The 27,425-nt window shown below is 44.3% G+C and overlaps 1 protein-coding gene across 3 annotated transcripts in view; it reads left to right on the top strand.

Annotated features, from left to right (window-relative positions):
* Positions 1-4,469: 4,469 nt before the first annotated feature.
* Positions 4,470-27,425, top strand: part of LOC103185603 (adhesion G protein-coupled receptor B3-like) — an 89,263-nt gene continuing 66,307 nt past the window's right edge. For all 3 annotated transcript variants that reach the window (XM_042333402.1, XM_042333403.1, XM_042333401.1), the window contains exons 1-2: positions 4,470-4,570; positions 9,981-10,083. In XM_042333402.1, the coding sequence (XP_042189336.1) occupies positions 4,470-4,570; positions 9,981-10,083 (204 nt within the window). The remainder of the gene's footprint in view (positions 4,571-9,980; positions 10,084-27,425) is intronic.

Raw genomic sequence — 27,425 nt, 5'->3', positions numbered from 1 at the left:
TCTAGGGAGGTGGGACAGGAATATGTCCCAATGAGCTCAGCTTCTTTTAACCCTGCAAACCAAAGGTTTAATAGAGAGGGCCATCCTCGCTAGCCAAGCAACGGGAAGCTTGCCAGACAGTGTTCATTATCGCAGGTTAGACAGTTCTGGCTAATTAAACACCAGCAGAACCCTTAACACACACTGGAGTCTCCAAGCCTTGGCTCTTGCCAACCTGCTCCTAAATACTTTCTAAGTTTAGGGGAGCAGTCTGTACTCATCTGGGAAGAGAGAGAAAGAGAGATTGAGAGCTCATTCAACTCCAAACAAACTGAAATTTTCATGCATTGTGCAACTCCCAGTTTGGTTTGGATACTCTTAAACCGCGGTGATGGGTTTCCACGTGTCAGACACACAGGCGACCAAAAATAAATGATTAGATTCCAGTGTCGAAATCACTTCCTCCTACCTCTTATCCTACACTATATGTGAGAGTGTTTTTATGTAATTATGGTTAGAAAAAGAGATAATTTTTTTCTCCTGGGGTAAGGTCCGAGTTGATAAAGTAAACTTAAAGCTGATTAATATTGACAAATTTTTAATAAACTTATCTCTAGTGAAGACACAATGGGCTGAATGGCATCCCGCTTGGCAGTACATTTCTGTGGTTCTATAGCTTAGTCATATTCATGCCAAGTCCATTATGCATTACGTCTCTGTAAACGGCATGTCTGAACTTAAATTATTCGGCTCTATGTACAGAGGAATAGAGCAGGAAAGTAAGATTAAATTGATATAGTACCTTGGTTAGACCACAGTACTGTATCTGGTATCTATCTGTATCTGGTCACCACATTATATTAATGATATTGTAAGATTGTAGAGAGTGAAAAAGTGCAGTGTAGATTTACAAGGATACAGCAATCAGGGAAATTTGGACCGGTTGGAGCTTTTCTCTCAGACGTGGAAACAATAGAGAGGGGACCTCATAGAGGATATTTAGGTTATGAAAAGGTTTTCATCAGGTGGATTTTGATGGGCTGTTTCCACATGTAAGTGAGTCCAAAACAAGAGGGAATAAGATAAGATAACAACAATGATTTGCGTTTATATAGTGCCTTTCACCCAGGCAAGCGTATCGGAGTGCTAAAATAGCCAGTGGTACATCTAACAGGGAGTTTAGGAGGAACTGCTTCACACACAGGGTGGTGAGAATGTGGAACTTACTGCCGGGGAGCTGTGGTGGAAGCAAAAAAGCATCAACATATTTAAGAGAAAACTGGATGCATTAATAAGGGAGGAGGGAATAGTGCGGAACAGGAGAGGGGAACAGGAGGCAAGTGAACAATTATTGTCTAGTTTCCCCTACATTTTCGGTGATGTGACATCCATCGCCGGTGATAATTATCACATCACATTATTACACTGTGTCGCAGGTCGCATTTAGCACTCTCGCAGACCTGACAAAAACCAAATGTACAGCATCCAGTTTGGTTTGCGCAAAAATAAAATGCGCGAACAAAATGCATTCAAAAGAAAATCTCATGTTCCCAATCAGAGAATTGTTCCTGTCACTGCCTCAACAACAGCAGCAAGAACAACGACAACCACAGTGTGAATTTATATAGCGCCCATCACATAGCATTGGATTCTCTTTTCAACAAGATTGACCAACTGGTGACTATACTCCTGAGGAGGGAGGTAAGCGAGGTCTCCTTGATGCTGAACTGGCTCCAAGGTGACGTGTTTGGCAATAGACTGTCAGAATCGAGCCAGCCCTCTGTGGGGGGGTCTCGGTAGTCCAGTTTCTGAGCCAGGCTGGTCCGAAGTATTCCAGGGCATTGTTGATGGCAGCCACTGCTCTCAATTTGGTTTGGATATTCTTGATGGGTTTCCGGCTGACAAAAAAACTCAACGAGATTTATTCAGGTGCATTTGGGTTAAAGTCTCGGACCACATCACAGAGATGGTGATCAGATGCTGAGCAAGCGAGGGACAGGAATAAGTGAGGTCAGTGAATTAGTTTTAAGACAGGATTTAAAGACCACAAGAGAAGGGGGTGAGACGGAGAGGTAGAAGAGAGATTTCTCCATGTTAGCTTCCATCAGCAAGTGTGTTTTAATGGTAAGCCTCAGCTACAACCTTAAGGTCTGAAATTCCATCTTCTCTTATCCTGGCGAAGCTATTTTTGTCTTGAAATTTAAGATTGTACAGATTGGATCGTAATTTGGAAGCTCAGTTCTTTTAAAAGACTGTGAAAGGTTTACAGATGGACCAGATGAAGGAAGTTTATATAAAAACTATTTGCTGAGATTTGCAAAAGCAGCAATGGCATTGATATAGGGTAAATTGGATTGCGAGAGGGAGGCAGGGCCAATAACAGGAGGGTATTAATTGAGGATTGCCACCAGAAGGAGAAAAGCAGGAGTGTGTTTTTTTTAATGCGCCAGGTTGATTGAAGATGGAATGTCTCACAACAAATTCAAGTTGAATTCAAGTCAATAAAAGCATTTACAAGGGAATTAGATAAATGCCTGAGGGAAAGTAATATTGAAGGGCGCAATGAAATACTACAGGAATGGGATAAAGGAGATGGCTCCAGGGGAAGCCAGTACCAGTGCGGATTTGATAGGGAAGGAGCAGCGAGTTGAATGATTCAATGAGAGCACGAGAGAGCACCAGCATGGACAACAACCATAATAATAATCCTTGCATTTCATGTATGGCCGGCCTTATCACATCGTTGAGACGTCTCAAAGGGCTTCACAGAATATATTGTAATGTGAATTGACTGTGTATTTTGTGGGTAAACATGGCAACCATTGCACTCAGCAGTGTTCCACAAACAGTCGTGTATTGAATGACCCTTTTTTGGAATAATAATAGTAATATTAAATATAAAAACTAAAAAAAAATGATAATAATAATAATCCTTATATTTGGTACAACGAGTTTCACGTCAGGAGGACGTCTCGAAATGCTTCATATGATACACTGGAAAGTGTAGTGACTGTGTGTTTTTGTGTTGTGAGTGTGGGCGGGGAGGCAGGTGAATGGGATCAGAGAGAGCTGGCAACTGTGTGACAAAGAAATCTGAGATTCTAAAAGTAACATGTCTATGTTGTAAGGATTCAAAACTTCACCACCTGTATCCTCACCCGTTCCAAACTGCACATTCTCATCACCCCAGTCCTTGCCAAACTCCACACTCTCATCACCCCAGTACTCGCCAGCCTCCCTTGGCTCCCTGTCGCAGAACAGATCGATTTCAAGGTCTTCACACCCCACTCCTCTACCTGTCCCCTTCGCTCAGCCAGTTCAGGCCTTCTGCTTGCCCGCGTTCCCTCCGCTCCACCATCAGCGGCCATGCCTTCATCCATGATGCTCGAACCCCTGGAACTCTGTCTCAATCCTTCCACCTTGCCCCGTCTTCAGATCACACCTGAAGACTTTCCACAGAGTGTTGGCACAATTCTGACATTCTGTTGCCATGCACATCATCTTGGAGTCATTCAGCACCGAGGACAACTCCTCCGGACTAGTTGGTCAATCTTGTTGAAAAGAGAATCTAATGCTCGAGACATTATGCTACGTAAAGGGCGCTTTATAACTTCACGTTGTTCTTGTTGTTGTTGAGGCAGTGACAAGAACAGCATTGGGAACATGAGATTTTCTTTTCAACCCGGTTTTTCGTGCATTTTATTTTTGCACAAACCAAACTGGATGCTGTACATTTGGCTTTTGTCAGATCTGTGAGAGTGCTAAATGCGACCTGCGACACAGTGTAATAATGTGATGTGATAATTATCACTAACAATGGATATCACATCACCGAAAATTAAGGGGAAACTAGATGATAATTGTTCACCTGCCTCCTATTCCCCTCTCCTATTCACTTCTCCCCTAATGTACGCATCAAGTTTCCTCTTAAATACGGTGATGCTTTTTTGCTTCAACCACAGCTTCCAGCAGTAAGTTCCACATTCTCACCACACTCTGTGTGATTATAGTTCCTCTTAAATGCCCTGATAGATCTAACACTGGCTATCTCAACGCTCCAAGGTGCTACCCTGCATGAAAGTTGCTATATAAATTGTTGTTATACTATTTCTTCTTGATTTGGACTCACTAGCAAGTGGAAACAGCTCCTCAAAATCCACCTGATCAAATCCTTTCATAAACCTAAAACCTCTATGAGATCCCCTCTCTATAGTAACAAAAAAAATTGGTCGCTCAATCCGCGATTGTTTATGGGACACTACTGTGTGCAATTGGCTGCCACGTTTCACCCACAATGTACGCAGTCAATTCACTTCACAGTATTTTTGTGAAGTGCTTTGTGAAGTCTCATTGAAGTGATGAGGCACAGCATCAAATGCAAGTTATTATTATTATAAGTTGCTGAGCAGAGAGTGAGAGAGAGAGAGTTAGAGAGAGAAAGTTATTTCTAACTTGCCAAGTAACTCGCTTTTGTTTGTATTCTGCAGAGCATGGAGCACGGTGGAATGCCTTCGGTCACCTTGATAGTGGGCTGTGGGCTGTCCTGCTTGGCTCTCATCACTCTAGCTGTGGTCTACGCCGTGCTCTGGAGGTGGGTACCATTCCTTTCAACCCCCAACTAAACCCCATCTTTCCCTGCACGTCAGTGGTTTGCACAATCTCTGTTTGTTTTAACCCCGAACATTGTTGGGTGTGAGGAGGATTATTGTAACACAATTCCACTGCGCTGTCCATTCAAAATGTCTAGCGATGGGTTCATTGATGTGAGGGATAACAGCACTATTTCCAATACAATTTACATTTATTGCAGCACCTAAAATGTTACATTATAAAGTAAATCGAGACCCGAGTGGAATCTCTCTCTCCTCTTATTGTAAGATAATTTAACCAAAGCAGGGAATAATAATAATAATAATAATCCTTGCATTTGATATAGCACTTTTCACGTCGGGAGGACGTCCTAAAGCGCTTCACAGAACACATTGTAAAATGAATTGACTGTATATTTGTGCGCAAACGCGGCAGCCAATTGCGCACAGCAGTGTCCCACAAACAGTCGTAGATTGAAAATGACCAATTTATTTTTGTTTTTGGTTTTGGAGGGATTATTATTACGCTCTGTGTGGAGTAAGGAAACTTGCCCAAGGTTTCGCCCTCTGCCTGGAATTGAACTCAGGTCTCTCACTTGCAAAGCGAGTGCTCTAACCACTGAGCTACAGGACTCCACGAATGTCAGAGTGGTTTGAGGTCCTGCACATCAATGTACTGCAACGTATTTCTTGATGGACGGCAAAGTGGATCCACACTCAATAGAAGGCTTATCATGTCAAAAAGCTTCTTAAGTAATTTAGTCGAGAGTAGAGACTGTGTGGGGATAAATGAGGCAGACATTTTGCAAGTACACAGGTGCCATTAAGTGAATTGACTAATTTGTGCCTTGAAACTCAGGAGAAACTCCCTTCTCTTTTCAAATACTCTATTTATTGTCCACCTGAACTGAAAGGTGGGACCTTAATTTAACATCTCACAGACAGCACCTCCGACAATACGGCACTCCCCCAGTACTGATGATTGTGTATCATCTTAGACTGTCCAGTTCCTTGAGATGTGCTTACAATGTCAAAGTCTATATGTATGTCATTGTCATTGTGAGCTCAAAGTCCCAATTCAAGGCTTGAACACACAGCCTTCTGACCCAGCAGTGAGAATGCTACCAACTGATCCAGGCAACCGGTTACTGGAAGTAACAGGAATACAATAATAACCGGTGCTTTTGATGTGGCACTTTTATCATGTCTAAATATCTCAGAAAAAGTGTATTGTGGATGAATGCAGAGGTCAATTTCAGAATAGCAATGTTCCACAAACAGCCATGAAGCGAGTGATTGATTTTATCAGGGGGATTGTTGACCAGCACACTAGGAGAGAGAAACTCCCTTTTCATTTTGATCGGTGCCATGAATCCTTTATGTCCATCTAAACGGGTGGATGGGACTTAGCTGAATACCTCAATCGAAGGATAACAACAACAACAGCAAAATTACATTTGTATAGTGCCTTTCACATTGGGAAGACGTCCCAAGGTGCTGGATAGACAGAGTTACGGACCTGAGCTGAGGGTCGGAGTGGGGGAGGCTGGAGGGCAGGGGGGAATCCAGGAGATTGAAAGCACAGTTGAAGAGGAGGGTTTTGAGGTGGGTCTTAAAGGTGGCAAAGGAGGGGGCGAGACGGAGAGACAGGGGGTGGGTGCAGAGTGGTGGAAGACCCGCCCGCTGATAGTGGGGCTAGCAAGGCGGGGGACGTGAAGTAGGCCGGAGCTCGCTGAAGGAAGGAGCGAACAGGTAGGGGGTTAGGAGGTCAGAGATGTAGGGGGGAGCAAGAATGTGGGAGGTTTTGAAGGTGAGAACCAGGATCTTGAACTGTATTCTCTGTGTGATGGGAAGCCAGTGGAATTGGGCGAGGATGGGGGTGATAGGGTCGCGGAGCCTAGTGCAGGAGAGGACACGGGCTGCAGAGTTCTGGTTGATTTGCAGCTTGCAGAAGGGGGAGTTGGGGAGACCGAACAGCGGTGAGTTTGCATAGTCGAGCCTTGATGTAATGAAGGCGTGTATGAGGGCTTCGGTGGCCTGTGATGTGAGACAGTGGTGGAGCTGGCCGACGTTGCGGAGGTGGGGGAAGGCAAAGTGGGTCATGGTGCGGATGTGGAGTAGAAAGGATAGTTGCGGGTCAAACAAGACCCCAAGTTTCCGGACTGGCTTAGTAAGGTGGAGTTTGCAACCATGGATGGTGATGGTGTCAGCGCCTGAGGTGAGGAGGTGCTGACGGGAACCAATCAGGAGAGCCTCGGTCTTGTTGACATTCAACTGAAGAAAGTCAGCTCTTATCCAGGACTTAATGTCTGACAGATATTCTGTCAGGACAGCAGTGGTCCTGGAGTCAAGGGTGGAGGCAGAGAGGTAAAGTTGGGTGTCATCGCATACATGTGGAAGTTGACCCCATGTTTGCGGATGATGTCACCAAGAGGGAACATATAGATATTGGAGAAGGACAGAGCCCTGAGGAACGCCACACGAGACAGAACGGGGGCTAGAGGAGAAGCCGTTTGAGGAGATGAAGTGTAGGCGGTGTATGTATGTGCAACACCTCCCGCAATATACCACTGCCCCCAGCACTGCACTGGAGTGTCAGCAGAGACTGTGAGATCAAAGTCCTGAAAAGGGCAGGAAACTACAACCTTTTGAATCCCGAGGCATAGGAAATAGCGCCCCTGGATCTTATTGCAGTTGTCTCTTTGCCAGAGACTGCTGTGCAACTTAATAATAATAATAATAATAATCCTTGCATTTGATATAGCGCTTTTCACGTCAGGAGGACGTCCCAAAGCGCTTCACAGAACACACTGTAAAGTGAATTGACTGTATATTTGTGGGCGAACGCGGCAGCCAATTGCGCACAGCAATGTCCCACAAACAGTCGTAGATTGAAAATGACCAATTTAATTATTGTTTTGGGTTTTTTGGAGGGATTATTATTAGGCGTGTGGAGTAAGGAAACTTGCCCAAGGTTTCGCCCTGCCTGGAATTGAACTCAGATCTCTCACTTGCAAAGCGAGTGCTCTAACCACTGAGCTACAGGACTCCAACTTGTGCTGTGGTCAGGCAAAAGGTTCATTATAATGAGATGATTTTGTGCTCGTTAAATCCCGCTGTATTTTCTTTTCCAACCGTTCCATCTACATAATCAGTTGATCTATCTTCTGTGGCAAACGACTTACTAATGAATTGGTTCGTTTAGGATAATTAAGCAAAAAACATAAAGAGGCTAATTTAGTTAAACAAAGCATGGCTCAGCCTGTTGTGGTTAAATGCAATGCTTAGAGTAGAAGTTTCCGCTGTCAACTGAACGTCGTTCTATCCTGCCACCAAATTCAACAAGAACTGGTATTTATATAGCGCCCTTCACACAGGTAGCATCTTGGAACAACAGCAACTACAACAACACATTACATTTGTATAGCGCTTTTCAGGTGGGAAGGATGTCCCAAAGTGCTGGAGAGTCAAGGATTTGGACCGGAGCTAGGGGTTGATATCAGAAAGGTAAGGGTAGGAGGGTGACCAAAGGTGTTGTCGAAGAGGAGGTTCTTGAGATATGCCTTGAAGTAGGCAAGGGAGGGGGCCAGGGGAAGGGACTGTGGGTTGGAGTTCCAATGGGTTGGGCAGAAAGGCTGAAGGTCCAACCTCCAACGGTGGGGCAGGCAGGGCGGGGGACCTGGAGCAAGCTAGAGTCCGCTGAGCTGAGGGAGTGAACAAGTCACTATAGAACCCTTAACAGTGGTGGCATTTGATACTGTGCTAGGGAGAGAGGGGAGGTGACAGTAGACACGATAAAAGAGGAAGGTCCTCAGGTGCGATCTGAAGATGGTCAAAGAGGGAGTTCCAGAGGGTCGGAACTCCTGCAGAAGTAGAAGGAAAAAGTGCAAACCCGTTTTGATTTTCCGACAACCTGTTGCTGTGTGCTTGCTCATTGTATCAGTGCCTGGCCGACAGATTAATCTGTCACTCACCACACCGCTGTTTGTGGGACCTTACTGTGTGCAAATTGGATGATGTGTTGGCCCCCAAAACCAGCCAGTGGGGGTGAAAGTCGTCACTGGTGAAGTGCTTCGAGATGTTTCACTGTGATAAGGTGCTATACATTTTCAAGTTTGTTTCTTTCATTCCAGTTTTCACTTTCTTTCATTGTTTCTGTCTCTCTCTGTATCCAGGTCTCAGCCTGGTTCAGTTGGTAGCCCTCTCTTAAGCAGAAGGTTGGGGTTCGAATTCCATGTCAGGACTCATCGTCAAGGCTGACACTCCAGTGCAGTGCTGGTGGAGCACTGCATTGTTGGAGGTGCTGTCCTTCGGATGAGATATTAAATATCGATGTCTTGTAGTCCTATCCAGATGGATGTTAAAGATCCCATTACACTACTCGAAAAGAGAAGGGAGTTTCTCCTGGTGTCCTGGATGACAATTCCCCAAATAAAACTGTGAGACATTGCTGTGCGCAAATTGGCTGCCACATTCACCTAGAAATATGTAATTTATATTAAATCCTATGAAGTACCTCTTGAGACATTTTAATGGGATGATAAGGTACTATATCAAATTAAATGCTTATTATTTCTCTACCTTTTTTTCCCTTGCTTTTTCTTCCTTTCATTTTCTCCTTTTTCAGTCTTCCTTTCTCTCTTATGAGCGTAACAGGGTCAATTTAATGGTACATTTGATATTTTATCACATGGAATGTGCAAATCTCCCCACATCATCATTTGTGATGCTCACAAATCCAGGTGTTAAACTTCAGATGAGTTAACAGCTACTCTTGAGTTTTTGGTTTGTGGAGTCCCATAGTTTGGTTAGCGTGCTCGCCATTAAAGCGAGAGGACGCGGATTCGATTCCCGGTCGGGGCAAAATCTTAGGCAAGTTTCCTTACTCCACACACCCTGAGTAAGTATGAACCCGATTGTTAGTCGATTGGCGGATCATTTTATGGGGTTAATAATCCCTCCAAAAATAAAGACACTTGGCCACTCAATCCACGCATGTTTGTGGGACGCTGCTGTGCGCAATTGGCTGCCGTGTTTCACCCACAAAATACAATATATTCTGTGAAGCGCTTTGAGACGTCTTGACGATGTGATGAGGCGCTCAATCAAATGCAAGGACTATTATTATTATTCAGTTATTATTATTTAAAAATCTGATGGCCCACAAAGGCCATGAGCTGGAAATCTCGGATTTGCGGACCGCAAGCTCGGATTCACGGGTGTCACCATTGAGTGCGTGGGAGGCCCATCATTCAATGTGATATGTATTGAGTTTGCCGCCAAATCGAGCCCCGTATGTTAAGCGGTGGGTTACACAGATCCGTTTCCCTTTTGTGACCACACCATTAAGAACTGAGTGCCCTTTCCTGTCGCTCCACAGCCGAATAACAGAACCGTGTTGTCTCTCTGCAGGTATATCCGATCCGAGAGGTCCATTATCTTGATCAATTTCTGTTTCTCCATCATCTCATCGAATATCCTCATCGTGGTCGGACAAACACAGACCCACAATAAGGTAACGAGGCTGATTGAACTTGTGATTCTTGTTTGAAATTGGGGGCCATGTCTCCACCATTGATGTGGAATAAATTGATGTGTGCCGAGACTGTGCCATGATTCTATTCTCTCCAAGATTATAGGGCTGCCTTCACCCTTGTTATCTCAGGTCTCACAAGGCCACTGTAACTTTAAGCACCATATCAACAGTGTGTGTGCAGCTGCATTAAATGGCCGTCTGCATCGTTTCTTTGCTGAGCTGTTCTGAAGGGACTTTTGAGCGTTGCTCGGATTCCGACTGTGATTCATTGTGAGGGCGGTGTGGATCATGAGTTAATATTGGGGTCTGTGTTTTTCAAGTTGTGCAGAGCTTGTGTAAACCCTGTGGTCTGTAATGCAGGCCATGGAGACGGTGTGTAAACTCTAGCGGCTGTTATGCGAGTTGTGCGTGTGAACCATTTGCTCTATTATGAGACCATGTCTAAATATTAGCGTCTACAGTGCAAAATGTATAAACTCTGTGAAAATATTGGGGTCCATTATGTGGTTGTGTGTGGATAATGTATAAATTTTGGGGTTTATTGTGTGAGTTGCGTGGACTTTGCGTACATTCTATGGTCTTGAATGTAGCCTTGATTTTGAAACCGGTTTTCCTGTAAGCGTCTTTTACAAAACGACTTCCGAGTTAAGAATGAATTGAACAAATTGCAGACATTCCAGCAGGGCTGCATAGAGTAAAATCTAGACCTGTGCTTTACGCAATCCGTGTAAAAGACCCTTCTGTAGGAGGGGGACACTCAGAATAACAGAAAGAGTTGTCTGAGCTCCTGTTGTGAAAACTAACTCTGTCTCATCGCACCTGGGATGGTAACCCCTTCACCTCGTCCCCTCCTTCCCCATCTTGAGGTTGGGCCTGAAGACTTTGCTTTTCGACCTCGCCTACGGTCACTTCCCCCCTCCCTCTGGCTTGGCCTTGGGCTCCACCATTGTTAAGCTCTGAGACGCTTACCAGCATGGAGGGCGCTATATAAGTGCAAGTTGTTGTTGTCCCAAAGTCTCAGGACTGCACTGGGGTCTAAGCTGACACCCCAGTGCAGCACTGGGGGTGGGGGGTTGCATTGTCCTTCAGATGAAATGTTAAACCAAGATCCCGTCCCTGTTCAGGTGGGGGTTAAAGATTCAATGGCGCTATTTGAAAAGAGAAGGGAGTTTCTCCTGGTGTCTTAGTCAACGATCCTCCAAATAAAATCAATCGATCATTCACTCTAGGTTTGGGACACTGCTGTGCGCCACTGGCTGCAGCGTTTCGCCCGCCAAAAAATAGTCGAACCACTTCACTGCATATCATCCGAATCACTTTAAGACATCATGTGTTAAGGCATTATATCAAATCAAGGATTATTTTGAAAGATGTTAGCTGTCATCTGTTAGTTTAGGTGGATGTTAAAGATCTCCTGGCACTAATTATTATTAATAATAATAACAATAATAGCCTGCACTTATCTAGAACCTTTCACGTCTCGAAGCACTTGACAAAGTATAATTGATTGGGAATGAAACTGAATTGCTGTTGTACAGGCAAAGGCAGCAGCTCATCTGTACCAGTGACGTACGACAAACAATGAGATAAGTAGCCAATTCATTTGGGGATGAGGAAAGGAATATTAGGCAGGATAATCAACAGCAAGGCTTTACATTTAGACAGATCTCGGAATACAGATGTACAGCAAGAATAGAAAATTTACAGTGTAGAGTGAAACCATCAGCCCATTGCGTCTTCACCAGCTCTCAGCACAATCTGCAAGGGATAGGGCCGTATTGTCAGAGGTGTCGTCCTTCGGATGAGACATTAAACGTGGTCCTTTCTACCCGTTAGCTGGACATTAAAGATCCCGTGGTGCTTGAAAAGAGATTTCTCTCGACGTCCTGACCAACAAAATACACGTTGCCCAGTAAATACATATTCAACAACAACAACAACAACTTGCATTTATACAGAGCCTCTCACCCAGGGCAGCGTCCCAGAGCGCTTGACAGTGACAGAGCACGACTTGTTCATATTCCGCCATATTCAATCCTCTTTACAGTATATCCTGTGAAGCGCTTTGAGACGTCTCGATGACACGACATGGCGCTACACCAAATACAAGGATGAAAATCCCCCTGATAAAATTGGTCATACACTTCGCCCACAAAATGCACAGTCAATCCATTTTACTGTATATCCTGTGAAGTGCTTTGAGACATCTCGATGATACAACAAATGCAAGGATGAAAATCCCCCAGATATGATTGGTCATTCACTTCATGGCCTTTTATAGAAATTTGCTGTGCGCAAATTGGCCGCCACGTTCACCTACAAAATACACAGTCACTCCACTTCATAGTAATCCTGTGAAGCACTCTGAGTCATCCTCGTGATGTGAAATTTGCAATATCAAATGCAAGGATTATAATTATTGTTGTGACGATTAGTATCCATTCACCCACAGAAATTCACAAATTAATTGGTAATTTGTCTAGTCATTGTGGTACATTAACCTTCGCATCTGTGTACCTAATGATCACTACACTTCGCAGTAACTTGACCCAAGTATGATGGACATTACGATCAAACTGCATTCTTATTTTATTATTGATGCACGGGGAAGATTACAGTTCATCGTTAGAAAAGACTAAGTTTGAAAACATAATTACTGTGTGTCTATTTTATCTGCTTTATGCTCATCTCTGACTGTTATCAAGAAAAATCGCTATGGACCTTTCACCATGTCCTCGAGGGCCATTAGCAATGAGTCGTTCGATTTTGTTGCAGTCCTCACTTACAGATTGCCATTTGTAATCAGGAAATGTCTGCCTCCCTTTTTTTCCCCCCTCTTCAATGTCTTGCTTTACTTTGAGGTCCTTCACTTATGGGTGTGCGTGTGTGTGAATACACACCCACACTAAACTCCATACCTCCCTCACACCAGTCCCCACCAGGCTCCATTATCACGGAACAGATCAATTTCAAGATCCCTCGTCTACGAATCCCTTCCACCCTGGCACCTTCCTATTGTACATTTTCACATTGGGGAGGATGTCTGTGTATTTTGTAGGCAAAAGTGACAGGCAATTTTGCATGCAGCAATGTGCCACATATAGCCATGAGGTTAATGACCAATTATATCTGGGGGATTGATGGCCAGGACACCGGGAGAGAGAAACTCACTTCTCTTTCCCAGCTGTGCTTTGGGATCTTTAACGTCCACTCGGCAGATGGGACCTCAGTTTAACATCTCATCAGTACCTCCAATAATACAGTGCACCCACACCACTGCACTGGTGTGTCAGCCAAGACTGTGTGCGAGAAGCCCCAATGTGGGATTCGAAACCACAACCTTCTGACTCAGAGGCAAGAGTGCTACTAACCCGAGCCAGGCAGACACCGACTGCTTTGAACACGCACTGGAAATAAACCTCCACTCCTCTTCTCCATTGAGTAATCTGATGCCCAGCGTATAAATCCGCTTTCTATTCTTCCCCCCAACAGGCTTCACATTCCACTATATTGACCTCCATTCATCACAGATCTACTCACTTCGCCAGCCTGTCAATCTGCGGTCTGATCTGCCAGTTCAGATGACTATTAAAAGAGCATATTCCAGTATTTGAATAGAGATGAGTGTTTTTTTCCAGGTATCCAGACTAGCATTCCCCCAGAGATTTTTTTTTTGGTCAGTCTGCCATAAGTGGAAACCCATCGACATGCTTTAGAGTATCCAAACCAAAGTGTTCTACATGAACATGGAGATTAATTTATGTCTCGATGGAGGGAGCACTCCTATGATAATAATGATATTTTGCAAAAATATCCAGTAGATTAACTTTGCAGTATATTCTGTGAAGCGCTTTTTGAAGTTTTGAAGACGTGTTAAGGCTGTGTATCAAATGCAAGGATTATTATTATTATAATAATCAATTACAATAATCAATTATAATAATAATTATCCTTGTATTTGATACAAAGCCTTATGGAAGGATTATTATTATAATTTAATATTAATTATTATAATATAATAATAGGTATAATAATCCTTCCATTTTATATAGCACCTTATTGTTCTTATTATTATTGAAGTGCCCTACCCATGCTTCTTCCTAGGAATAATTTGCAGAGCTCTTGAGGCGAAAGAGCAGATAAATGGAACTGAATGGATTGCTCTTTCAAAGAGCCAACACAGACACAATGGGCCGAATGGCCTTCTTTTCGGCAAGTGTCTATGGTTCCACTTAGTACCCAGATAGTAGAACAAGAGGACATAGGTATTGGCTGCCACGTTTCGCTCACAAAACATACAGTCGAAACATACACTTTGCAGTATATTCTATGAAGCGCGTTGAGACGTCTCGAAGACACGATAAGGCGTTATAGCAAATGCAAGGATTATTATTATTATAGGTTTAGAATTGTAGAAAGAAATTGCAGAACAGACACCATCGTGTTTTTAAGGGTAATTAACGACAGGAACAGGTTGCCAGTAAGGATAATTAAGGCCAGGACACTGGGACTCATTTTAAAAGAATAAAGCAGTAATGCGTGGACGTTAGACTGAAGAAATGGGATAAGATCAGATAGACCAAAGCCCTTTCTTCCTCCGAACCTCTCTTGTGATGTTGTGAATTCTCAATATTAATTTGTATCATTTGTTTTTGATATTTTTTTCAATTTGGACTGGGTGTTCATGTCTACAACTAGCAATGTTCGTATCAGTGAAGGGATAGAATGATTAGCAACCACACTACAGGACTGAATTAGTCTCCATGAGAATGTGCCTCTTACCCAGAGTATTTCATTATCTGTGTTGACTCAGTTGCCTGGATACAAATATTCCAAATCATGATCGTCACATCAATAAAACAAGCAGAGGGACATTAACATTAATTGCGCCTGGAACCATGGCAATTTACAGCACAAACTATATTAATAATCCTTGCATTTGATATAATAATCATAATCATATTAATCCTTGCATTTGATATCTTCCAGACGTCTCAAAACGCTTCACAGAATATACGGTAAAGTGAATTGACTGTATATTGTGTAGGCGAAACGCGGCAGCCAATTGCGCACGGCAGTATAGTGCCTTATCAGATCATTGAGATCTCAAAGCGCTTCATGCAATATGTTGGAAAGTGCATTGACTGTGTACTTCGTGGGTGAAACGCAGCAGACATTTGTGTACAGCAATTTTCAATGTATAACCAGTTGTTCGAACATTACTTTCCTTGAGCCTCAGAAGCATTATGAGGGGTCTGATTGATACTTTCTCCTCTGCCTGTCCCCTATTCACAAATACACACCTCTCTCACAATTTATACAAACTCAATATGACTAATTCGTTGAAGCTGTTCACAAATGATAGATCCAGTGGATACTGGAAGTCAGAGAACCTCTGTGATAAGAATCTCTACGCTTGAGGCTAAGCAGACGATGCACAAGTGGAGAGATTTTACAAATCAATACCTGCTTTGGTTAGTACGTGCTCATCTGATCACAATACAATGCAGAACAACAACTTGCATTTGTATAGCGCCCTTCACGTGGAAGTATTTCAAAGAGCCCAATACAATACAATAATCGAATAATATAAAACAATTTATACCGACGTCTTTCATGTTGGGAGGATGTCTCAAAGGGCTTAATAAGAATAACGGTAATAATAATAATCCTTCACAGGACATGTTGTAAAGTTGATTGAAGCGAATTGCACACAGCAGTGTCCCACAAACAGTCATGGATTGAGTGACCAATTTTTTTTTGATGGATTGTTACCCCTGGAAAGTGATCCACCACCAGGTTCCTACTTACTGTTAGGTAAACAGAGGTGTGTAGGGAAACTTGCCTAAGGTTTCCCCCCATTGGGAATTGAACCTGGGACCTCTTGCTTGTGAGGCGAGCACGGTAACCAATACGCTACAGGACTCTGGGCTTGACAGTATGGCCGGGCACCGAACTTTGGGATGGAAGCTGGAGGGGGCGTGGAAAGGAAAGATGACCAAGTGTTTGGTCAAAGAGGTCAGAGTGATGTCTAGCATGGAACATACACTTGGAAATGTCCCAGTGTCTGGAATGGAATATGCACTCTCCCCAGAAGGACGCACCTTGTTTAGCTATAATACACAATTGGCAATGGCATATTTCAGGTCTGGAGAGAATGCTCAAAGTGTTTCACAGGATATGTGAGGGTGAATTAGTCTATTTTGAGGGTGAATTAGTGTAATTTTACTTTTTTATTTCTCTCCGTTTCTCTTGCTCTCTCTCTCTCTCTCTTTCTTTCTCTCTCTCTCTCTCTCTCTATCTCTGTTTCTCTTTCTTTGTCTCCAGAAGTATAACATGAGCAAAGCTCCAGATTATCAACTTCACATTATGTCCTACATTATTCATCCTTCACCTATGGGCAACCGTGGTATGATCAAGGTTACCAGTGACATTTATATGCGTGATGGGTGTTCTACTGACATCAAGAGATTAGTTGACAATCAATCTCCGACCCTCACCTCCCCCCACATTATCACCAGGGAACACTAGGAGTTGTCTCTGCTGAGAAAAATATTGAATTTTTCATAGGCACAAAGCATTGAACGTCAGATATGGTTCACCAGTTTTCAAATCGTTGAAACCTGTGGATTACTTAACTAAGCTTGGCATGCTCAACAGCAACAACTTGCATTTATATAGCGCCCTTCACGCAGGGTAGTGTCCCAGGGCAGAGGGTGAAACTTGAAGGGGAAAGGTAAGTAGAGTCACCTTGGAGCTGAGCTGGCTCCTCGGTGACCCTAGGCAAGTTTCCTTACTCCACGCGCCTCTGTTTACCTATCAGTAAGTAGGAACCTGGTTGTTAGTTGAATAATGAATTGATTGCTTTCTGGGGTAAAAATACCTTGCAAATAAATAATAATAATAATTTGGTCAGTCAATCCAGGACTGTTTGTGGGACGCTGCTGTGTGCAATTGGCTGCCATGTTTCGCCTACAAAATACACAGTCAATTTACTTTACAATATAGTCGTGAAGCGCTTTGAGACATGATAAGGCGCTATAAATCTAATACAGTACTGGGAGTATACTATATTGTCGGTGGTGTTGAACTTCAAATGAGATGTTAAACTCATGATCCAATCTACCTGTTCAGGTGGATGTTAAAAATCCCATGGCCTGATTCAAAAAGAGGAGGGAGTTTCTCCTGGTGTCTTGGCCAACAGTCCCCTGAATAAAAATGCTCACTCACTCTGTGGCTGTTTGTGGGAGATTGCTGTGAGCAAATTAGCTATTTCAAATTAAGTAAGCTATTTCAAATTCAAAGTAAGACATTTTAATATGTTTCAACCTGATAATGTGCTGTATTAATTGTAAGGATTATTATTGTTATTTATTATTTATGAGAGGTAGTTGGTGGATCAGCAGAATTTACTGGAAAATATAATTTACATTTCCACAGTTCTTCAAGGCTTCTGAAACAATATTGACTGAAATGTTTCCACAGGTTGGGCAGTCTTTGTTTTTAAGACAAACAGAGAATAAGACTGTATAAATTATGTCCTTTGAAACTTCCCCTGCAGTTTGCCCTACTTTCGGTCTTTTATGATTGACGTAAACTTCTGTGCTCATCAAGGTAAAACATTGTTTTCCTTGATATGCATGTCAAGGATCATGGAGTCCTATAACATATTGGTTAGAGCGCTCGCCTTGCAAGTGAGAGGACCCAAATTCGATTTCCAGGCAGGGTGAAACGTTAGGCAAGTTTCCTTGCTCCACACACCTCTGTTTACCTCGCAGTAAGTAGGAACCCGGTTTTTAATAATAATTTGATCACTCAATCTACGACTGTTTGTGGGACATTGCTGTGCGCAATGGGATGTCCACAAAATATACAGTCAATTCACTTTACAGTATATTCTGTGAAGCGCTTTGAGACATCTCAAGAATAAGATCGGGCTCTATATCAAATGCAAAGCTTTTTTTATTTTAAGACAAAACATAGACTAAGACTGTGGAATTTGAGGCCTTTGAAGCTTGCCCTGCAGCTTGCTTTACTTTGGGTCTTTTTTGATTGATGTCAGGTTATGTGCTAATCAAGGTTTAACATTGTTTGAGCTGAAATACGTAGCATTGACCCACTTTTGACACCATCGCTAAGTCTCGTATCAAGGGCAGATACAATGAATTACACAAAGTGTTACAACATAGAAATCCAGCCCAACTAGTCTGTTTGGTGTGTATCGAGTCCCGTAGAGTAATGGTTAACACTCTCGCCTCACAAGAGAAAATCCGAGTTCAATTGTTTTGGATGCTGGATCAATTCAAAATATCCACGATTCAAAAAAAGTGTCCCAGAAACAGTCGTGGTTTGAGTGACCGAATTATTATGGTTAATTTTTTTTAAGCGCTATCAGGCAGGAAGGGATAAATGCAAACAAAACCTTTCGCTGCTCTCCTCGTTCAACCCCCGCATACCTTGCCTTAGTCGGGATCGTATTGGGGGAAGGGGTTGGGGATAGGCGGGGAAGAGGGAGAGAGCTGCGGAATTATTCAGAGCAGCATCTTACTCACTGCTAATGCAATATTCCCATCTCCCATGGCCTCAGCTGCCTGAAATTGCCAATTTAGTGCTAATTAGCCCTGAATTATACAGGTTTTTAATGCTGCTGGCCCATGCTGGGTTCAGCCTGGCTGGATTCATTTCACTTAAGATGCTTACAGCTGGCAGAGAGAAGGAGGTGTCTGTCGGCTGGATTCATATCTAGGTTCCCAAAGATTAAAAAAAACATTCCTCTGTAATGGAGCTTTGCGAGCAGCAGTAGCAGAGATAAGACGGGTTAGAGACTGGTGCTACAGTGATCGGGTGCTCACAAAATACACAGTCACTATGCTTTACGTGAATCCTGTGAAGTGCTTTTAGGCATCCTCCCTACATAAAAGGCACTATATCAAATCAAGCATTTGTTAAAAATCCTCACGTTTGATTTTAAGCGTTCTGAGACACTACTCTACGTGAAGACCTCATACGAATGAATCTTGTTGTTGATACCTTGCCTTTAATGCACAAAGCATCTCAGTTTCACAAGGAATTGCTGTCAAGTGTAGTGACTGTGTGTTTTCTAGGCAGCCGAGGCAGCCAATTTGTGCAAGCAGTGTCCCATAAACAGCCATGAACTGAATGACCAATTATATTTGGGGGATTGTTGGCCAGGATACCAGGAGAAATTCCCTTCTCTTTTCGAATAGGGTCATGGGATCTTTAACATCCCCCTGAACAGGCAGATGGAACCTCGGTTAAATATATTAGCCGAAGGTCCACCTTTCCAGCATTGCATGGGTATGTCATCGTACACTACGAGCTCAAAGTCCAGACATGGGGTTCAAACCCACAATCTTCTGACTCAGAAGTGAGAGTGCTACCAATTGATCCAAGCTGACACAAATAGGTCAGGCAGCACCTATGGAGATAGGAAAGTGAGCTAACGTTTCATCACCTGTCGACAAAAGGTCATCGACTTGAAACGTTAACTCACTTTCCTCTCTCCATAGATGCTGCCTGACCTGCTGAGTGTTCCCAGCGACTTCCGTTTTTCTAGCATCTGCAGTATTTTGCCTTTGACACAAATAGGTTCAGACTTGGCTGTGATATAGCCTCCCAGAACAGATACACTGTCAAGACGTGTAGATGAATAATGGGTGGTCGTGTGAAACACTGGTGGGTGAATGACATCTCTCTTTACTGGATACAGTCAGTGAATGGTCCCTAATGACACACATGTCTATCCAAATGATGTCCGTCATCATATACTCACGCTCTTACTCATGTTGAATTGCCAGGCTGTAAATGTAGGCAAGATTTGTGCACAACAAAGCCTTAAAAACAGCCACAAAGTAAATAATCAATTTATCTGTACTGTCATCGACCATGATTTCGGGAGAAATTCCCTTCGCTTTTCTAGCAGTGTGATGTAGTTTTCTACATCCACCTCAAAATGTACACAGGACCTTGGTTTATTGTCTCACCCAAAGGACAACACCTCTCACACTGACTGGTCTGTGAGCTCACGTTCTGACAAAGCTTGTGACTCAGACAATTGACCCAAGTTGCGCTTTAGCTGTTGTTCTTACACATACAGGAGAACGCTTCTTACCCGCTCATCAACCAACTGCATCTCTCTTTATCCACGTCAGGCAACAACCACAACAACTTGCACTTATATAGCACCCCTCACACAGGGTAGCGTCCCAGCACCAATGGCTCAGTTGGCATTCATGCCTCAGGTCCATGCTAAAAATTCCCACGGCAATATTTGAAACAAGGGAGTTTCTCCTAGGGTCCTGGGCAACAATCCCCCAAATAAAATTGGCCATTCGCTCCATGGCTCTTTGTGGGACATTGCTGCGCGCAAAGTGACTCCCTCATTTCACATTGGGAGGACTTCCCAAGGCGCTGGATAGTCAAGGGTTTGCACCCAAGCTGGTAAGGTGGAGGTCAAGAGGGGTGGTGGGTTTGGGGTGGTAAGATGACCAAAAACGCGGTCAAAGAGGAGGGCCTTCAGATGGGCCTTGAAGGATGCGAGGGAGAAGGTGAGGTGGAGGGGCTCTGTAATGGAGTTCCAGAGAGTGTGGCAGAAAAGCTGAAGGCCTGATCACTGAATTCCAAATTCGTACCTTGTGCAAAGATTGGCCCCAAAACACTTCAGCATCTTGCATTTTGTAGCTGAAATGGTGCGGAATCTTTGAAACCTCAGACTGAAGGGCAAAGTGTTTACTCAACAGCAACAACAACAACAACTTGGATTTATATAGCGCCCTCCATGCCGGACGGCGTCTCAGAGTGTTTCACAGCAAACGGATCCCAGGACCGAGCCAGGGGGAGGAAGGTGACCAAATACTCCAGTATTACAAAGGCATGATTTAAAAAGGAAAGTGAAAGGTTTAACAGTATTCGTGATTTCGACAGGGTGTGTGTGAGAGCGTCTGTGCGCTCGTGTTTGTACACATTCGCACTAGTGTGTGTGTGCGTGTGTGCGCGAGTGTGCATCCACATGTCTGTGTGTGATCTTGACGGTCTGTGTGTGTGTGTGTGATCTTGATGGTCTGTGTATGTGTGTGTGAGACCATGTCTTACGAATAAACACAGATGTCTAGATTTGCTCTGGCGTCAGTGCCAGAGGGATAACTATCACACGACACGCTCGCATTTGTTCCTGGTCTCAGCTTCAGTCCGTGTTCAAACATTTATTGCTGCAGCTATTCTCCCCCGACATACGCACGCCATTGTGCTCATTACAGCTATTACTGACAAGCTCTGCCACAGACAGATTACAGAAACCCAGCTCTGCCATTCAAATACACTCACACACAGTTAAATCTCACACATGTACATACATACATACAGTCAAGATCTCATACCAACAAACACACACACAAACTCTGAAGATCTCACACAGACGCACACGCTACGTTCCAGAAAATACTCCACAAATATCATCAGTGCCTCTCGTGCTGATGGGTTGGACTGAGGGTGAGGGGGTGGAACATGTTACCTTTACTGACGTGCTGATTTGCAGGGATTCTTTTCAATTCAATTTGTAAGTCTAGATGAAGAAAAAAGAAAGAGCCTCAGTCACGCATCCAATAAATAATAACAGTAATCCTTGCATTTCATATAGCGCCTTATTACATTGTCAAATGACCAACTAGTGACTATCTTCTTCCGTAGGTGGGGAGGGAGGTAAGTAGGGTCTCCTTCGAGCTGAACTGGCTTTGCGGTGAGGTGGTAATATAACATTGGAATCGAGCCAATTCCCTGTAGTCACCTCTTGTCTTGTTGCTGAGCCAGGCGGGTCCGCAGTATTCCAGGGCGCTGCTGATGACAGCACAGCCCAGCCTGGCTTATCGACAGAACTTGGAAGGGCAGACCAGTCACTGGGGGCAGGGAACCCTCCCACTCAGCAACTGCTAACCCTGCAAGCCAAAGCCTTAACGGGATACAGTGGTCTAAGCTGGACAAGCAGCGGGAAATGTATTTTTAGGCGAACACAGCAGTGAAATGAGTGACCAATTTTATCCGGGAGAAGGGAGGGGTGGAAGGGGACGAAAGGAGTGGGGTCGGGGTCGGGGGGGATTGTTGGCCAGGACACCGGAGAAAACTTTCTTCTCGATTTAGAATAGTGCCTCGGGATCTTTAAACATCCACTTTAAGAGGAAGGCAGCGAGTGCAGACACAAAGTGGCTCTGTGATGGGAGGGTGGGGGTAGAGAGACAGCTCCCCCTTTCTCCTCTTTGTCTGCCCAGAAGCAGCATGCGCTGCGTGTGGCTCTTCATTTTACTGCCAAGCCCGACTCGAGAGAGACTGTCCTGGGCTTTTCAGGCACCTCAAGCGAGAGATCTGCGCGGGTCTAATTAGTAACCAAATGCTGCTTCCCCAATGATGTAAAATCAGACCTAAACCATATTACCTGATGTAACACAAACCAGTACCCTTTGTTGTGGAGTCCTGTAGTGTAGTAGCTAGCGTGCTCGCCTCGCAAGCGAGAGGATCCAGCTTCAATTACCGAACGTAATTGAAATCTGAGGCAGGTTTCTTTACTCCATACGCCTCTGTTTACCCAGCAGTAAGTAGGAACCTGGTTGTTTGTCTATTGGCGGATCGCTTTCCGGGGGTAATAATCTCTCAACAAGAAATCATCACTCAATCCACGACTGATGACACTGCTGTGCGGAATTGGCTGCCGTGTTTTGTCCCCTCCACACCTCCAATTGTTTTTATTGTTATTTTTTGAAGGGATTATTACCCCCAGAAAGTAATCTGCCAAATGACTAACAACCAGGTTCCTATTTACTGCTGGGTAAACAGAGGCGTGTGGGGTAAGGAAACTTGCCTAAGGTTTCGCTCCGAGACGTTACCCTACTATGTGAAGGTCGCTATACATAAATCAAAGGTATTGTTGCTGTAAGCTCCCAAGTCAGTCGTGTCCCTGTTGGTGTGTCTCGTAACAGTGGTCCTGTTCCCTCAGGCAGCCTGAAAGGTCTGATTGGATGACTGGGGAATCAGCCCAATGTGACTGGGCACCTGCCGGGATTATTCATATTCAGCACCAAGCTCTCAGCCCTGAGGGTTTTGTCTGTTACATCGCTCTCCATGTCAAAACAGTGTGAAGTGGCATTAAACAAGGTAAACAGGATGCTGAGCTTTACTGGCAAATCAGTTGAGTTCAGATCCCCAGATGCCATGTTCAAGCTCGATAATGTGCCGGGCTGGTCGCGCTGGAGTACTGCATTCGCTTCTGGTCACCGTGACATAAGGCCCTATTAGGCAGTGCAGAAGAGAACAATTGGGATGATCCCCAGTGTTAAAGGAATGAGCTATCCCTCCGCCTTGCCCCCTCATTCCTCTTGTAGAGTCCTGTAGCTTAGTGGTTAGAGCACTCGTCTCATAAGCGAAAGGACCTGGGTTTGAATCCTGGGCAGGGTGAAATGTTAAGTAAGTTTCCTTACTCCACGCATCTCTGTTTACCTCACAGTAAATAGGAACCTGGTTATTAGTCAGTTGGTGTATCGCTTTTCAGGGATTAATAATCCCTTCAAAAAGTAATAAATTGCTCACTCAATCCACGACTGTTCGCCCACAAAATATACAGTCAATGCACTTTACGGTATATTCTGTGAAGTGCTTTGAGACGTCGCAAAGACATGATGAAGTTTCTATATCAAATACAAGGATTATTATTATATCTTCCTTCTCCACCCCCACCCCCGGCTCAGTTGTCAGGCTCCTTCATTGTTAAGCACTCCGAGACACTAACCTGTGTGAAGGGTGCTACATAAATGCAAGTTCATAGAATCATAGAATTATACAGCACAGGAGGAGGCCATTCGGCCCATTGTGTCTGTGCCGGCTCTTTTAAAAGAGTTATCCAAGTAAATCCCACTCCCCCGCTCTCTCCCCATAGCCCTGCAAAACTTGTCCTCCCCAAATAGTTGCCTACTTCTCTCTTAAAAGTTGCTATCGAATCGCCTTCCACCACCTTTTCAGGCAATGCATTCCAGATCCTAACAACAAGTTGTTCATTAGATAATTGACCACTGAGTTCACGTAAAAGACAGAGTCAGTAAGCATTATAGTAAATCCTTTGAAAAGTTCTGAGACCTCACAGCGTGAAAGAATTATTAGCTGGCTGTGTCGGGAGCGGGGGTGGGGAAGTAAGACATGGTAGAAATTAAAGAAAGCGTTGTAGGAAATGGATCAAAGATTGTTGAAAAAGTAAAAGATGTGTCAGAGAGTTAACGGGGAATAGATCAAGAGGGCGAGGGGTTGAAGTAGCTCAAAAGGTTAGAGACACATTTATGGTGGATGAACATCAAGACACAAAGGAAAGGAGTGTGCAGGAATATGAGGAAAGGGTAGATAAATGGTCCTGAAAGAGCCGAATAACCTAATTTCTATGATTCTATTTTTGTCTTATCAACTGTAATAACAGGCCGGATGGCCTCCTATTCCTGTGTTCCTGTGGGGTACAGTCATTTTCCCTCCCTGTTTGTTGGTGAATGCTGATCCCCCGCAGGGACAGCCAGTGTCAGTCCCCGCCAACACCCCCCCCCCACACACACACACACACACGCACATCCCTGGCCTCTCTTCCTGCAGTGAGCCCTGCAGGTCTTCGATCCCAGCGTTCAGCAGCACAGCTCATTAACACTTCGACTTGCAGGCCTTTTAGCTTGTTTGAAGAGTTCCCAATGGAAGGGAAGCAGATTCCTGATTCGCGGAGATCAATGCGATGGGATGAAGGGATGTTCTGCAACATAGCTCAAAGGCACTGCGGGCATAATTCAGCTCCAATAATAATAATAATCCTTGCATTTGACACAGCATCTTATCACGTATTCGAAACGTCTCAAAGCGCTTCACAGGATATACTGTAAAGTGGCCTTGATTGCGTGTTTCGTGGGTGCAACACGGCAGAGAATTGCATACAGTGGTGTCCCACAAACAGCCATGGAGTGAGTGATCAATTTGATTTGCAGATTTGTTGGCCAGGACACAGGGAGAGAGAAATTCCCCTCTCTTTAAGAATAGTGTCATTACATCTTTAACGTCATATCCGAAGGCACCTCTGACAATGCAGCCGCACCAGCGCTCCATTGGAGTGTCATCTCAGACTTGTTAGATGGTGGAAAACGTTCATTTTTCGTTTGATATACCTACGATTTTGTAAACCTAGCTCGGGTGCCAAGCCATTATTGTTAAAGTGTCTTGGGATGTCCTGCCCAGGTGAAAGGCATTTGCTATATAAATGTAAATTTGTATTGCTTTCCTCTATTCGTACCATGTAGCTTTCTTTCTGTGCACAGGGTTTTATCTGAGAGGCAAAAACAATGCTGCTTGTTGCTTAAATACAAGTTGCTATTGTTGCTTTCCTCGCATCCTTCTTCCCCCCACCCCCCCACCCGACAACCCCACCCTCCATGGCCTTGCTCCTCCCTACCTCTGTGACCTGTTAGGTCCATATAGACCTGCCCACTCCCTCTGCTCAGCGGGCTCCAGCCTGCTCCATGTTCCCTGCCTAGCCTACTCAGCAGTCGGGACCTCAGGTCTCTGCCCCCACCCTTTGGAACTACATCCCACAGTCCCTTCACCTTGCTCCTTCCCTTGCCTGCTTTAAGGCCCATCTCAAGACCCTCCTCTTCGACAGCACCTTTGGTCACCTCCCTGCCCTCCACCTCTCCTGATCCTAACAGCCAGCTCAGATCCAAACCCTGACTCTTTCGTGCCTTGAGATGGCTTCCTGACGTGAAAGGCCCTATACAGATGTAATTTGTTGTTGCTGTTGTTCTGTGGGAGGTTTTCCGCAAGCAAAAATGGCTGCCGCGTGCCAAACAATCCCCTCGTGACAGTAATCACTGTAAAGAGCCTTGAGACATTTGAAGAGATGTTACAGATGCTATAATAACAATAATAATCCTTCCATTTGATACATCATGTATAACGGCAAAACGTTTCAAAGCACTTCACAGGATTTACTGTACAGTGCAGCGACGATATATTTTATAGGCGAACGTGGCAGCTAATTTGCACACAGCAATGCCCTGCAGAGAGTCATGAAATGAATGATCAATTTAAGTGGGGATTTGTTGGCCAGGATGCTGGGAGAAACTCTCTTCTCATTTTGAAAAGTGTCATGTCCGCCTGAATGTCCCGTCAGAACCTGCAACAATGACACCAACAAATCACATTTTTATAGCGCCTTTCACATCAGGACGCCGTCCTAAGCAGGTGGGACTTTGGTGTTAACGTCTCATCCGTAGGATGTTGCAGCGCTCCCCCTAGCAATCCTTTACATTTAGTATAGCGCCATTGATCATGTCTCCCTCCTCGACCATCTTACCTCCCTCATCCCTCCCTGGGACTGCACTCTCCTGGTTTACATTCTCCTACCGCCATCACTACATTTCTGCAAAGATTTTTTGCCTCTTGCCCCAACCCGGTTACTTATAGTGCATCTCAAGGCTCCATCCATGGCCCCTTTCTTTTCCTCATCTACATGCTCTCACTCGGCCATGTCATCTGCAGACATGGGGTCAACGTCCACATGTAAGCGGACAACACCTTCGGTCACTCTCCTACTCTTCACAGGAACACAGGATACCTGCGTTATAGGTGGATTCGCTCAATAGAGATATAATAGTGCCGTTCTGTATTTAGAAACACCAGAGAGCTGATACCAAGTGAGGGATTGATACTAAGTGAGCATCAATTTCAAGTCTGATCGTTCACCTTTGATTAGACTTTGTGAATTTCATCGCCACAACAACAACTTCCATTTATGTAGCATCCTTCATGCCAGACAGTGTCTCGGACCGCTTACCAGTGGCGAAGCTAGCAAACCAGTGACAGATAATTTGCTTTTATAATAATAATCAAGCGCACGCTTGTCTCGTAGATGGAGGGATGCAGACAAGTGCCAGAAAGTATTAGGGCTGTCTGGCAAGCTTCCACACTGCTTGTCCTGCTATGACCACACCAACCATTAGGGCTTTGGCTTGCAGGGTTAACAACGGAGCTAAGTGGGAAGAATCCCTGAGCCCATTGACCGGTCTACCCCCCAATTCCCCCACCCCCAGTTCGGTCTCCTCTTCACCTCCACTCAAACAAATCACACATTATTTTATGCGCCTTAAGATCGTGAAGGCTGATCTTCGATCGATCTTTGATCTTCGAAGAAAATTGGGGTCCCAGAGGGAAGTCAAGAACTTTGCAGAGGAATGTAGTGAGTGTTGGAAGGTGGCCAAAGTCACTGTCTCGAAGTTGCCTCTCCCACAGTCCAAACTTCA

Source organism: Callorhinchus milii, unplaced genomic scaffold, assembly GCF_018977255.1.
Source record: "Callorhinchus milii isolate IMCB2004 unplaced genomic scaffold, IMCB_Cmil_1.0 Scaffold3, whole genome shotgun sequence".
Taxonomy (NCBI): Eukaryota; Metazoa; Chordata; class Chondrichthyes; order Chimaeriformes; family Callorhinchidae; genus Callorhinchus; species Callorhinchus milii.
Note: the sequence above shows the minus strand (reverse complement) of the source record. Positions and strands in the feature narration are given on the sequence as shown.